This window comes from Lycorma delicatula, chromosome 2, assembly GCF_047948215.1.
Source record: "Lycorma delicatula isolate Av1 chromosome 2, ASM4794821v1, whole genome shotgun sequence".
Classification (NCBI taxonomy): domain Eukaryota; kingdom Metazoa; phylum Arthropoda; class Insecta; order Hemiptera; family Fulgoridae; genus Lycorma; species Lycorma delicatula.
In genome coordinates, this window is record NC_134456.1 from 223,863,524 (window position 1) to 223,879,676 (window position 16,153).

Consider the following 16,153-nt stretch of genomic DNA (forward strand, 5'->3'; position numbering starts at 1 on the left):
TTAAACGTGCTTCTAAAAAATCTGATTACCCGGTAAATATAAATAAAAGATAATTTTGTTTTCAACAAAATATATAAAGTTGTTTATTGCGCGACCTCAATTCTATTTTGCACCTTAACTTTAGTTCATCCAAAGATATTTACTAGATATTGGATATTAAAGCTACCATTTCCATTTGCATCAAAACCTTTGCATATTTAAAGAATTTATGTAGTTAGTGAATATGAAAGCGCGCCCCATGCTTTTCATTCTGGTCTTGCAAAACTTTACCTATAACTCTGATAATCATTTTGTTTCTCTTCCAATCTCTTTCATAGTGTATAAAATAGATGTAAAATTGACTGAAAAACCAGTGCCTTTCCTACATTTTTTGTTTTATGACTTAATATTTTTATTAGAAAAAAATATTATTAATGAATAACAATAATAAATGACAACTTTATACATATTATTATGGTGAAAACAAAATTGTCTTCTATTTATGAATACTGGGTAATCCATTTTTTTAGATTTTTTAAAAGCACGTTTAAAATTTTTTTATACTTTATTTTTAATATTTACTTCATCGATTAATTTTTATTGTAAAACTAAATATATTACCTTAAGTAGTCTGCGAATCACGGAACTGTTAGTTATATGAAAAAGGTTCTATTCTGCCGGGATAATAATTATTTATAATCCTATAATCCCATTACCTCACGATTTACTGAATCTTGGTTATACAGACGTCTTATAGTATTTTTCGTCCTGAATTAAAATATGATATCGGTTTTCCCCCATCATGCAAGGTTTCCGAAAGAAGATTTTAGAAGATGTTGAAATTTTGGTTTTAGGACTGCTGTAACATCTAGTTGTGCCCCTCCCCTTCTGATTGAAATCGATTGGAGCAAAGTATCCAAAAAAGGCCGAAAATCCAACAAAAAAAAAAATGGATTTTGGGCTTTTTCTTAACTGCACTAATAAGCCGCCATCAATGAGAGCTTTTCTATCATAAGTGGTATTAATTTTCATAGGTTCCAGAGTTATAACCAAGTAAAATTTTAATTAATGAAATATTTGGATCTTATAAGGTGAAGACAGATCGATTCGAATCCGACTTCATACAGATATATTTTTTTAAACTTTTTTATTTTTTAATTTAAATGTATTGATTTATTAATAACTATTAACCTCTGATTCTAAAAAAGAATTTTACAATAAATAACAATAAAAAAAAAATCAATAAAAATCAGAAGTTATTAATGAAATAAAATTTTACGTACTTTTTCATTTTAATTAAAAAAATGTTATAGAGATTAATAATTATTTATAAATCAACACATTTAAATTTTAAAAAAGTTACAAAAATATATATGTACATGAAGTCGGATTTATTTGAACCGATGTGTGCATGGTTACAGATCCGACACGTTCTCACTTACACAACATTTGATTACTCATATCTGAGTAACATGAAACAAAATTAATATATAAAATACTGCTGATACAGTCACTACAAAAAAATGTGGTATCCACCACAATGCAATTGTGTAACTGTCCGCTTTATTAAAGAATTGGAGGCTCATATCTCACTGTCAAACAAAATAATTTTAAATGAAGTGCAGCAAAAAATGTGTATAAGTAATTTAGCAAGCGTACAAGGAATTCATGTAGTGTCTACATCAGGTCTTTTTTCATTAACATAATACATGTTCATGGTGAAAATAACACCCATGTAACATTAATTACACATGTACACTTGGTTATTCATAAGTACTAGAATGTAGAGTTGCTAGAGAGTATACGGCCAAACAAATCAAGTGCGTGATGATTAGGTAAAAGGCAAATTATAACAATTATGGTCAGAGAATGAAATACATAGTGGGAGAAGAAAAAAGAGAAAATGTGGAATGGGGGCAAGGAGTGAAAGAGAGAGACTGATTGAATTTTGTGAGGAGTAGGATGAGAATAGCTAATACATGGTTTACAAATCATAAAAGAATGTTAAACACTTGGAAAAGCTAAGGAGATCCAAAAAAAGATACCAAATTGATATATTTTAGTAAATCAGTGGTTTGCAAATAGTGTGAAGAATTTGTAAAATCTTATCTTGGGTCGGTGAATATACAGATCATAATCTACTGATTGCAGACATACAAACAGAACTAAAACACATAAAATAGAAATAGAACATAACACAATGTGGAATACTGATAAATTTAAAGATGGAAAATGTGCTTTCTGAACTAAAGTAGAAGGAGAGATTTCCATAGCCCCACCTAACCTATATACAGCTGAAGTTGCGATAACATAACGTAATTTGTTTTGCATTATTATTACACGAAATAATATTTTCTTACTGTTTTTAAGTAGCCTGCTTCAATAACAATCTTGCATAATGATGAATAATAGCAAAAACTTCTTTGTTGGTAATCATACTTTATGTTATATTTCACTAAATTTAATCACTTTTTGCTTCTTCTGAGATGACCTTTAAATAATTTATATAAGAATAAACTCCAATGTACAATATTACTTTAATTGATTATTATGTACTCAAAAATAGTTATAATTTTTTTATGTAAACTTATCTTATTTAAACGAAATAAAACGTAAACCTTTTATATTGTATCCTTATTACTGTTCTATTTAGTTTTTATTTAGATTCATAAAAATGTGAAAAAATATTAATTTAAATCAGTGTGTTAATTTGAACACCCTTTTCTGTTGAAGTTGCACTTTCACAACCTTTCATAAATCAATAAATAAACATACCTTAGGGTCAAAAATCATATATATGGTTCAGAAGAAATCACGCAAGTATAAACCTAAGAAATCATTTTATGATCAGTGCATCAGAGCATGGCAAAATATGGGTTAAAGAATAACTTACTGATAATCATCATAGCAACCCACCAGCTTGGTCTAGTGGTGAAAGCGTCTTCCCATATCAGCTGATTTGGAACTCAAGAGTTCCAGTGTTCAAGTCCTAGTAAAGTCAGTTATTTTTACACGGATTTGAATACTAGATCGTGGATACCGGTGTTCTTTGGTGGTTGGGTTTCAATTAACCATACATCTCAGGAATGGTCGAACTGAGACTGTACAAGACTACACTCATTATTTATACTCATACATATCATCTTCATTCATCCTCTGAAGTATTACCTGAAAGGTAATTACTGGAGGCTAAACAGGAAAAAGAAAAAAATAATCATCATAGCAGTAGAATTAATATAACTATCAATCAAATAAAAAAATGTTGCTTTTTCCCTCATTTTTAAGTTTCACAAACATTTTTGCAGTGCACACTACTTCATCAGGTGAACAAATATACACAGACACACATATACATATGTAATATATAATAATTTATATGTATATGTAAGATGCTATGTTATATTGTCAATAAACATATACATTGTTGTATGAATGATAGCAAGGCTGGCTAAGAAAAAGGAATGATAACAAGAAGAAAGACGCTATTAGACAAAATAAAAAATTTATTCAGTAAGATTTAAACTTGATGTATAACAAATAACATTAGAAAAAAGCTTTTAATAACTACTGATATGCAGTGTCAGCTCGCCTATAGGCACTGTGGAACTGCAGCACCCTCTATTTCCACTTGATATTATCGATAATATTTAATATAATGAGTCCTTTTTTCTTCAGTTCTTTCTTTATACTTGTACAATATATAATCCTTAAGCTTAATGTCAGTAGCCATCTCCCAGTTTATGAAAAACATCTTTGTATGGAACAGCAATATGGTGTTTGGCTGTTGTACACATGCACACATAGGAAGCTGCATGCAAGGCTGTGAGAGAAAGGGAGCACTGTTACTCCTGCAGTGCTGATCCTGGTGTGCTGGTGGAAGGTAGTTTCTTTTTACTCTGAGTGTGTGTGGAACATTCCTTGTTTGTTCCCTTTTCTAGTTTAGTCGGTGGAAGGAATGTGAAAGTAATTTAGTTACTTTTCCAGTAGTGATCAGAAGATGGTGGAAAGCAAAGACTCTTTGATTGTCAAATCTGTCCAAAAACACACTGGAAGGGTGACAGAGATGGTAATTAATAAAAATTAATTACGTATTTGTTTCACCCAGATTCCGCCATCAACTCCTGGGAATACTGATATTTTAAACATTTTTAATGGTAATTTTGTTTTTTCACTTAATTCTATTGTATAATGTGACAACAAAGAAACCAAAATGATCTTCATTTCCAACATTGCCAATCTCATTGCTGTAAACAAAAAAAAATGTATATAATCATATCTGTGAAGAATGGTAATCACTGTTAACATGAAAAATTATGAAAATAAACATTTATTTTTCATCCTATAATGTAATTAGAGATTTGATTAGGACATTAAATTTTATCATAAATCATGCATAGCAAATATATTAATGCAAAAAACATTAATTATACTGCATAATTAAACACTATACTTATTAATGACAAAAACTGTGTTAAATTTACCAATAAAATGAGTTAAGGTCGTGCAGATATACAGTAATGGTTTAAATGGTGCAGAGGTGAGTGAATGACAACTAACTTACATTGAAATTTATACATTCTTATTTTAAAGAAACTGAATGTAACAAACATTTATTAACAAATTATTAAATGTAACGTACTATGATAGAATATTTATCATTTAATTACAGAATAAATAGAATTTAATATTTTATCAGTTCATTATTCTGACTCTTTTTTTATGAACAAGCCTCTTAGCATTAATGGGTGCTTTTATTTTTCAACATTATGTCTGTAATTTTTTTCTCTAATTTACTATTAAGTATATTACGCTACATCCTATTAATAATACTCAGTTTATTAATTATTCAAATAAATACATGTTATGAATGTAGCTTGTTTAAACTGAATACTAAAGTTATATTGAATAATTTATTTTATGCAAATCAACTTAGCATACTAGACGGAATGAAGCCATACAGCAGCCTTGATTCAAAAATTAATTAATTTGTCTTCTGACAAATGTAGCTGGAAGTATAGAAGCTAAAAATACTCTTCTCTTTTTTTATGAAGACTTCAATTGAAAAAAATAATGTTGACAATAATATTGTTACATCAGCTATTTTCACTAAAATGTGCTGTCTTAATTTAAATTTATCACATTCTCTACTTCCATAAATCATTATCTATTTACAATAAAGATATAATTATCTATTTACAATAAAGATTTAATATTATTAACAATAAATATTAATATTATTATCTATTTATAATCATTATCTATTTACAATAAAGATTTAATATTATTAACCAAAGGTTAATAATATTAAAATAGATAAATCATGAAGTATGAGTACTGAAAGATAGCTCACTCAATGATACGCATGAGACATGTTCTCCGGTAAGATTTAAGCTGATAATTAAGCAATCTATATAGCGTATAATATTTGTATAAAACAAAAACCAGAGCTGGATACTATGAACAAATAAATTCCAGTGTTTGTATTCGTTTATATTCTATAATATTCATTTAAATTGACTGCACATTAATGGTGATTACAAGGGAGTGAAGTTTTCAAACTTCCTTAACCTCAAGCTAGGTAAGCCTTTACTTAGGTCCTCATCTATCTATGTGATCCTATGACAAAACATTAGCAAATATACTGTGTTTTAAATAAAACCACTTAATGTTTAGTTCAGATACAGATGTGAGAATTACAAAATTAATGAAGTACATTTATTTACATTAAGTGAAATATGCTGTTATTTATATTTAAATGATAGTGATGTACATTTATTTTTAAAGAAAGTTATTCTTCAAAAAGTTAATTTATCTCAAGGCACTAATTTATTTTAAAACAAATCTTATGTAATTAATTACCTATGCAAATCCTTGGACCATATCCAAATGGCATGTAAACATTTTTAGGTATTACTTCCATATTTTGGAAATGATCGGGGTTAAATTTTTCTGGGTTTGGGAAGTACTGAGGGTCCTTATGAAGTCCCAAAACCGGTATGTTAAGCATTGTACCTTTCTCTATCACTACATCAGTTCCAGGAATTTTATAATCCTTTTTACAGTATCGAAGTAATGCTCCTAATATTGGGTGTAGACGCAGTGTTTCTGTAACAAACAATAACAGCATGTAAAAAAAATTTTATCAAACTAACTCATATAATAAACTACATTTGCAATCATAATATTAGGCAATAGATGCCATCTCATAAAATCTGGACTTATGGTTGCAGTTACAGGAAATTAAAATACAATAAAATTACTTTTATTGTTATTTCCTTAATTAAATAATTAGTGGCTACAGAATTATTACTTGTTCATATTTAATTTTATTTATATTTGGATTTTTAATCATTTTTATCATCAGTGTAAATGAATATGAATAAAAATAATGATGACATAATTGGTGATAATAAAGGCATAGAATGAAACTGAAAAAACTTAAAAAAGAGATTGGAAATAACAACATATTATACATATCAAAATGTAAAGAATAAAAAATGTTATCTTGGCAAACAAAAATTGTTAACATTTTCCCTAAAAACAGACACTAGGTAAATAATTTAATTATAATTTATTTTATAACGATGGTTGTTGGTGAGTGGTCAAGTGGTCGATGGCAGGACAGCATATAAAGTATGTTCAGGTTCAAAAGTACCTCGGGATGTTTCTTGATGAGAAACTGCAATTTAAGAAGCACCTTCAATACGTCGCGGAGAGGGCCTGCAATGTCTTCTTCGGTATTCGACGTGTAGTAAATCCTGATTGGGGTCTTAACTTTAAGACCATGAGCATTCTGTATAAAGGTGTGTGCGAGGCTATTATGCTATGCGTGGTGCCTGTTTGGGTGGACAGGCTAAAATATAAAAGTTATTGGGACATATTATTAAGGGCTCAATGCCTAATATTGTTAATGGTAGTGGTTGGTTACCGTACTATTTCACGGGAGGCAATCTTGATGATTGCAGGCGTGAAACTGATAGACTTAATTGTGTCTGAGAAGCAGCAGCGATATGTTGCTAAGAAGTCCAGTGAGTTGGCTTCAGATAAAGTTCAAGAAATTGAATAACATGGCAATGCCTTGTAGCAGGCCAGATGGGATGAGACAGATGGTGGGCATTATACGCATGATCTCTCCCCAAATGTTGTTGGTTTGCAGGACGCCTCATGGGTAACCCACCGGGTTGGTCTAGTGGTTAACCCGTCTTCCCAAATCAGCTGATTTGGAAGTCGAGAGTTACAGCGTTCAAGTCCTAGTAAAGCCAGTTATTTTTACACGGATTTGAATACTAGATCGTAGATACCGGTGTTCTTTGGTGGTTGGGTTTCAATTAACCACACATCTCAGGAATGGTCGAATTGAGAATGTACAAGACTACACTTCATTTACACTCATACATATCATCCTCATTCATCCTCTGAAGAATTATCTAAACGGTAGTTACCGGAGGCTAAACAGGAAAAAGAAAGGACGCCTCATGGGCACACCCTAATAAATATGTGACACAATTTCTTTCCAGCCATGGTGCTTTCAGGGTCAGACTGCAGAAATTCAGCCTGGTGGATTCTGGGGTATATCCTCAGCATGGACAATTGGACGACACCTACCATGTTCTTTATGAGTGCTCAAAATACGAGTTAATGAGTACAGAGACCATCCATCGGCTTGATCTTATCAGGTTGGCATTGGATCTCTGTGTAAACTGGAGGAGTCAGGCCGAATGGACAATAGTGGAGAGTTTGTAGTGTACTTAGCAAAGGAAAGGGTTGGTGAGGCGATCTAGAGCTCTGCTTGGATTTCTCTTTTATTCTATTTTTGTTGATGTTTTGTTTTATAAGATGTTTTTGTTGTTCTTGTCATTGTTTTGTTTTAGCGTTACTGTGTTGTTAATTTTCCATGTAATATTTTTATATTACATGTTGTATGTTGAACTTACTTAGCCAACAGGTAGAATTTTGTTTTACTGAAAGAAAGTATACACACACCCTTACTTCTTTATGAGGCAGGCCCCAAATTTCCACCTCACATGACAAAAGTTATTAACAGAACTGTACAGATAAAACATAGTTACACAGCACTTTCAGTGAACAACAACTGACTGAACTACGACTTAAAGCGAGAAAGGTTTATTCATTGCAAACAATAAAAAGACATAAGTGGAATGGCAATTGTATATTGTGTTTGGTAGTTGTTATCTCTTGTGAAATTTTAATTTTGTGGTTATTTTAATTATTATTGATTGAAATATTATGAAGTTATTCCCTCTACATTAATGAAAATGATTCCATATTAAAAATTTGAAGAAAAACAGGACAGCTAGTCCCCTTAATGTATAAGTCTCACCTTTAACTTATTATATATATTATTATTATTATTATGCTTTTACGGCCAACATGGGACCACTTAAATCAATTTTAGTTGGATCTTTTCTGAGAAAAGCGTGTTATTTTACTCTTCCGAGCTGCCCAGTATTTCTTCATCCGTTCAGATCTTGCTTTCTTTTCTTCATCCATAAACACCCTCTTCGTTGTATTTTGTCGTTTGTCTGTCTTTTGTTTAAATCTAATGCTTTTGTCTTTTAGCTTTGTAATTGTTCCAGTTTTATTCTGTAGGTCAGTCAGGGAAATTCCCAATTCTTTCATATCTTCTCTAATTTCTTTGATCCATCCTACTTCTAGCTTTTGGAACCAGAGCTTTTCAATGATATTTCTTGACAGTCTTGTTTCCGGTGTCCTTATGAGATGACCAAAGAAAGAAATTCTTTTTTTCCGCATAGTATCAGTAACAGGCTCTATTTCTCGATACACCACCTCATTTGGCACAATCCACCATTGGCCTTCTTTTTGGTGTTTTTTATTGATACACGTTCTGACAATTCTCCTCTCTATTTTCAGAATTTTTTCAATTTGGTTTTTGGTTTTATATATATATATATATATATACATATATATATTTTTTTTTCACCTTTAACTTATTTATATTTGGATCACTTGTTATCATTAGTATGAAGGAAGAAGAGTAAGAATATTAAAGTAGGGTTGGTGATTGTAAACCAACAGAATGAAACTTAAAACTCAGAAAAAGATGGAAATAACATCATCATCTAAATTTTTTTCTAAAAGCAGACACTAAATAAACTGAATTATAATCTATTTTTCATTTAGAATGAGCCTATACATTTATTGTGAGTGATAACAAAAATAAGTCATAATACTTTGTATCAACTAAACATTAATATCATGTTAGAACATTAGTAATAAATGTTGATAAATATTTAATAGATAAATAAATTCAGTTAATTTACTTGACTCCCCTGTGCCATCTAGAGGTAAGAGCATGGTCACACACAGTCGTTAAACAACTGATTAGTAAAGTTGAATTTTTTGATGTTCATATCCTAATAAAGGTAAATTAATTTTATTTGAATTTGAATATAAGATGGTGGATATCAGTGTACTTTGATGGTTAGAGTTGGATTAACCACACATTTCAGGAATAGTAGGCCTGAGTTTGTACAAGACATACTTGTCATCCTCATCTCATTGGATTATGAGGTTGCACTTTCTGCTACTTCTGTCTACATCCACTTCTATCCAAATATTCTGTTTGTAATTTTCAATCTTCATCTTAACTATTAACTTCATCCTTCTATTTCCTCACTTCCTTTGTCCTAGTAAGACTTCCAATGCAATTGTCAAGATTCCACTTTCTCTAACAACTTGTCTTAATCATTGTCGTTTTCTTTTATGCAAGAACGTAAGTACTCTTCCTTCTTTAATCCTGTTAATTGCTTCCTCATTCCTCACTTTAACCATCCAACTTATTTTTTCGATCCTTCTCCATATCCACATCTCAAAAGCCTAAATCCAGTCCCTCTCCCTCTTCCTTATCATCCATTCTTCATCCAGTGCAACAGCACTCCAAAATAAAATTGAGGCTAACCTCTTCCTTAAAACTAAGTCCAGATTTTTACTACATAGTAACTCCCAATTCTTACGAAGGCTTCCTTTTCCAGTGCTATCCTTCCTTTTATTTCATTGCACTTTTCCAATCTGCTATTACCATAGTATCAAAATATCTGTAATTTTTTTTTACTTTTTCTATTCTTCCTTCATTTGTCCTTACTATTAAATCTTCATACTGTTTGCCTCCATAGCAGCTTAAGCTACAAAATCTATCATCTGCGTTCTGTACATTTTCAGGTACCAATTTTCTTCAGAATAGATATCATTACTGTTTTCACAAAACCTTCAGGGCATTCTCCCATTGTGTGTGTCCTATTACAATCTTATAATTAAACTATTTCTTCTGCTCCTTCCTCCTTTAAGTATTTATAAAATTCATCATTACCTTTTCATTTATCCCATCTAATGCTCTTCACCTTAACATGTTTCATATCATACTCCCCTTAATTTTCAAGTCCTCAATATCATTATATTCTTTCTTCAACCATCTTTTCCTAACTGTTTGTGTTCCCTCCTTAATTCAATATTTAATTTGTAATACAGTGCTCTTTCATTTTTTCTTTCTTACACCACCTTCTTTCTTTCACTTCTTTCTTTAGTATTTCTGTTGTTAACCATGTTTTTTTTGTTTCTATTTCATTCATAATAGTCTACTTCTTCCTCTGCTGTTTTTAGTATGGCAATTTTTATTTTCATCCAAGTATCCTCACTTTTCTCATTTTCCTTTTTGCTTTGTTTAATAACCTTAACTAGTTTTTCTTCCACTGTTTCCTCATTTAATTTCTTCAACATTTTTAAGTTTCATTTCTTAAATAAATGTTCTTTCTCTACTTTCTTTAAAAATATTCTCAATTCTATCATGTAGCACAAGATCACTATTGATATCTGCACCTGGTAATCCATTGTTTTTCTTATCAGCATTCTTATATCTTTCATCTACTAAGATATAGTCTATCTGATAGTGCGCTTTGTCCCCGGGTGATACCCAAGTATATTTCCTCCTTTCATGGTTTTTGGACCAAGTTTTGGTAATAAATAAGTTTTTCTCTGATCCCTCTTTTAATCCATTTCCACTAAATTTTGTTCACTAAATCTTTAAATCTTGTTTAACCCTAAGTCAAGTTTCCTACCACACTTCTTCACCTACTCCAAGCACAGCATTCCACTCTACCATCAGTACTTTACAGCAGTCTTTTTTTTATTTTATTACTTACATCAACTTCATAATTTCATGTTGGCGTATACTTATAATACAATTAGATCTTTTGATAATACCCCAATCCTTAATAATATTAATCTATCATTTATGTAACATATTTTCTGCACCCATTTTCCTAATTCATTCCTCATAATTATTGGTGCTCCATTATTTCCTATCTTTCTTCCAAATAGAATACGATACTTCTTCATTCTTCTTTATTTATTCTTCTCATCATATTTTACTCAGACCTAATATATCCATTTTATTTATCTTTCTTCTTCATTCTACATGTCTTCTTTATTCTAATACTGTGGCCTTTCTTAAAAAGTTGTTCTACTTTTGGGGGCTGTTTTCCATCTCCCAGGGCAATGCACTCTATTGTTCCCGTGGCAATAGAATACCCATCACTGCTCATCCATACTCTGAGGAGGTTGTTGGACTTGTAATAAGGGAACTACTCAAAATAAATTGGTCCCTTTATTCATTAGCCACTTGTATATACTAGTAGTTGTTAATATATATAAATATGGCCTCCTCTCTACAGGGGGAGGTTAAAATCAGGAATTTCCTTCCTTTCACTGAATTTCAGTCATTAAAAGCATTTCCTAGATTCTCTAGTATTTTTAGAGAGGCTAAATAAATAGTGTTAATGAATCAGTAGATGATATTTCATGATTATTATAAAAATTATGTAGATACCTTACAAAATAATTAAATAAAACATATGTTAAATTATCTTAAACATCAAAATTATTATTGTAATATCTTACAGTATTTCTAGGTACTACAATCTATATTTTTCTGAAATTTAAGGCACTATTCACTGTAATATTCCAGGTCAGTACCGAATAAAAAATTTTTACAGAGCATATGTTTAATTATTTCCAAACATTTATGAATGTGATTTTATTTATTTTTAATATTTTATATTACCATAAATAAACTGTTCCAAGTATTTCATTTTTTTCACACCTTCATAATTGAATTCATGAGAAGAAAGAACATTACTAATTTCTTGTTGTACTTGAACCTGTAACTCCGGGTTCATGGCTAGTTCATAAAGAACAAAACTGAGAACTGTAGCTGTTGTTTCACTGCCACCAGATAAGAAATTTAAAGTCTGTGACGCAATAAAGTCATCAGTAAATATTTCTATGAAAAAAAGAAAGATTATTATGTATACTAATAAAAGCACAAAAAAAAATATTTATTCATTTATATGAAAGAAAAGATAAATATGGAGAACAAATAGTTGTGTTTCAATATCACTAACTTCTACTCAGTAAATATTGTACTTTATATCATACAAAAAAAAAAAACATATATCTAAAGAAATAACATTTGAAATTTCTATTTGCCAGATAACAACTAAAAGGTAAGATAACACCTGGCTGTGATGGTTTGCTTGAAAAAAAAATGCTACAATATTTCTGTAATTGAATCCACACCAAACTTGTTCTTTCAGAGAATATTGGATGTTCTTTAGCTACCTCATTTGATGGCTTGAATTCTAATTCAGCAGCTATCTCGACTTAGATTACCACTGACATAAAAAGTTGTCTCATCTGTAAATTAATACAATTTAAAAAGTTTCATCATCATTGTCTATGTTATCCACCATTACCTTCAAAATTTGAAAATTCAACACATTGCTACCATCATTCAGTTTGATTTCTTTTCTTAGACATCTTGTCTTGTCTTAAAGTTTATAAGAGGTAATTATAATTTTTAACTTTTGTTAAAGCTAAAACCAAGAGTTCCATGCTTCAAACAATAGTGAATAATTCATGTCATCACACAAAGACTTCTTTGTGAATTTTTTGAATATGCCCAAATATCTTTTGCTAGAGCATGGCTATTCAAAAAAGGCCTACCCTTTTGTATGGTATCATTATTTTAAAATTTTAATTCAAGCAGTTATTAATTCCTCGGTAAAGACTTCAGAGAAGAACCAATTAGTATACTAAATTGATGAAGAATTTTTACAATCTTTTATTTCATAATGCCAAATTTTAAAAAGTCAGAGAATTTAGAGCAAACTCTTATTAAAAGTTTCTTAACTTGATAGGAATTTCCTAGAACAATTTAAGGAGGCTTTTGCTTTTAATGCCTTACACTACATAAATACAGATGACTTATACTAACCTAATTTACAGAAAATTATATGTAATTTAAGTAAAATATCTGCATCTAAAACCACAAGCTAATGATGAGCCAGTAACTTATACTGAATGATTACCTCATAATCTTCCTTGGGGCAAGGCCCTGGCTCCAAGGTTGAGGTTAAAAAAACACTCAGGGCCCCGATAAGTTTGAGGCACGGGGCCAGAAATGCAGTTGTGGATGGAGAAAAGATCCTCGAGGTGCTGTGATAATACCTTAAGGTGAGCCTGACATCACATGTTGTAGAGGAAGAGGGGTTTTAGTGGGTAGGCCTTGAAGGGAGAGTGCCACACTACAATGGGGTTCAAGACAACGTGGTCTCTATAAAAAGTTTCCTCAACTCCAACAAAAAAAAAATAAAATAAAAAAAGTAACTTATATTGGCCACTCACATATGAGAATAATTTAATGTTGATGGTAAATGTATTAAAGCAAGACACCAGTACACAATACATAAAACTTAGATTAATATATTTTATAACAAATAATAATTTAATTTTTTTTCAAAATGGAATTATATTTTTTGAAACAAGTAATCACCGTATTAGGAAACTGGAAAAGTAATTTCAACATACTGAAACTTATTCATTATAAAGAAAAAAGAAAAATTTACCTACTTATGTTTACTGCAACACGTTTGGATAATTTAATTACTGTTGGATATTGTTAGTGTTGATTGTGGTTTAGAATGGCGAGGTAGAGAAACCTACTAATATCCCCACCACTTCATGAAACAAATATTTCAAAGCTTTCTGTTAAATAATATAATGTTAATGTTTCAGGTTAAAGCATTACACACACAGCCACTGTGTTGTATCTTTAATTATGTAGACATTGCCTATGTATTGACTATACTTATATATTTTCTGTAGTTAATAGGTTCATTCAAAATAAAAGAAAACTGACTTAAATCAAATGAGAAAACAATTATATTTTGTGAAAATGTTAAAGAAAATGTACGATAAATTTAACATGTAATGAGGAGGGTAAAAAATATATTTTTAAATATGTCTTTTTTTAATAATCAACCATATGATTTAAAAGAATGAGGTTTCAAATTCACAATAATCACACAGTTCCATGTATTTGAGTGAGGTGGTTCAACCACATTTTTCATTAAGATTTTCCAAAACCTCCTTTTAAAAATAATGAATCAGAATTATCAATCAAGGGTAACAATATTGATTGCTGAACACAATAGAATGATAACCACTGAACTTTAGTCTGCAAGCAAATATACTGTAACAGACAATTTTTAAAAAAACGTAAACGTCCAGATTACATGAAGTATGAAAACTACTGACAAAATCTGATAAAACTAAATTAAACTTTTCGTAATACTCACCATTTGGTATTGAGCAGTTGTTACTTATATTATCCACATATTTTAATTGTTCCAAAAGTTCTTTGTCTTCAGGTTCCTCTGCTTCATCATCATTAAAAGATACATTTGTAATTCCATTATTTAAATTTGTTTGTTCTTTCTTCTTCTGATCCAACATAATCTGCAAAAAATCATTTCTCCGTGTGCCAGTTTCTTGGCGATGTTTTGTAATATCTTTTATTAAGTTTCTGAAAAATTGATTGACATCATCATCCATCAGTTTAACTTTAAAAAGATTTCTTAATTTTGGAAACGATACAAAAATAAGAAACTTAAATAATAAACTAACGGATGGTTTAAAAAATTTTGAACTGGCATTGAAAAATTTGTTAGTCTTTGCACCCTCTTCATGCAGAACATCTACTTTTAAACCAAATGCAGCATTGGCAATTATTTTAATAATAAGTCTCAAGATAAATCCTTTTGCTTCTAGATCATCCTTATTATCTTTTAAATATAACACTGCTTCACTGCAACACTCTTTTATCAGTTCAAACATCATTTTAAGTTTACCCGAACTAAACATCGGAGTTAATTTTTGCCTAGCGATTCTCCATTCATCGCCACATAAATTATTAAGACTTGAACTGAATAATTCTACTGATTTTTCTACCGGTGGTCCACGATCTTCAAAGTACGTAAAATCTTTAATTAATACTTGATTTATTAATTCAGGGTCACGTATTGCAAATACTCGAGTCATAAATTGTACATAACCACCAAATTTTTCTCCTTCTAGTTGTTTATATATATCAAGTACCATATCTGCCATAGTTCTCCTAAATAATAATGTATCTAGCAGTACACCAAAAGTACATTTTGAATCTAAACTTAGCACCCCTTTCTTCTTCCAATAGTTATTATCTTTTGTAGAAAAGAAGTATACGCAATAAAACATAATTATACCTAAAATAGCAGTTATTATCCATGAAAACTCCATTTCTGTAATATTTTTATCTGAAAATAAATTGAAAAATGTTTAATTCTTAAATAACTTTTTAGTTAAATTTTATTACACTATGTGAATTCAATAGGAAACAATTTATAATGAGAAATAATTTTTTATCTGCACCACTGAGTGATTCATTGTGATTCATTGATGCATGTGTGCATCTATGTAACTTTGCTGATGCATCTGCTACAACTTATTCATCTTTTTATTATTATATAACATTACAATAATTTTTAATTGCTGTTTAAATAGAAGTAATACATAGGTGTTTTTCTTACATATTAATATACTTATTTAAATAAATTGAAAAATTTATAAAATATTGCAATATGTAAAATATAAAACTTATAATTATACATATGACTTATATTAATTTAAAAAATAAACTTATATATTAATATAAATGTAATACTTATCATATATTGCAATATATAAAATATAGTTTTGCAAGTTATATTTTGTCATAAAACCAGCTGAATTATTTAATAAAAATAGCATCATTTGATTTTTT

At 29.9% G+C, this 16,153-nt stretch overlaps 1 protein-coding gene across 1 annotated transcript; it reads right to left on the minus strand.

Moving 5' to 3' along the window:
- Positions 1–3,470: 3,470 nt before the first annotated feature.
- On the minus strand, positions 3,471–15,629 carry LOC142319691 (cytochrome P450 9e2-like). The gene is made up of 3 exons (XM_075357250.1): positions 14,652–15,629; positions 5,839–6,084; positions 3,471–4,223 (listed from the first exon to the last, which is right to left on the minus strand). The coding sequence occupies exons 1-3, from the start codon at positions 15,586–15,588 to the stop codon at positions 4,060–4,062; spliced, it is 1,347 nt and encodes a 448-aa protein (XP_075213365.1). The 5' UTR covers positions 15,589–15,629; the 3' UTR covers positions 3,471–4,059.
- Between the last annotated feature and the right edge of the window lie 524 nt (positions 15,630–16,153).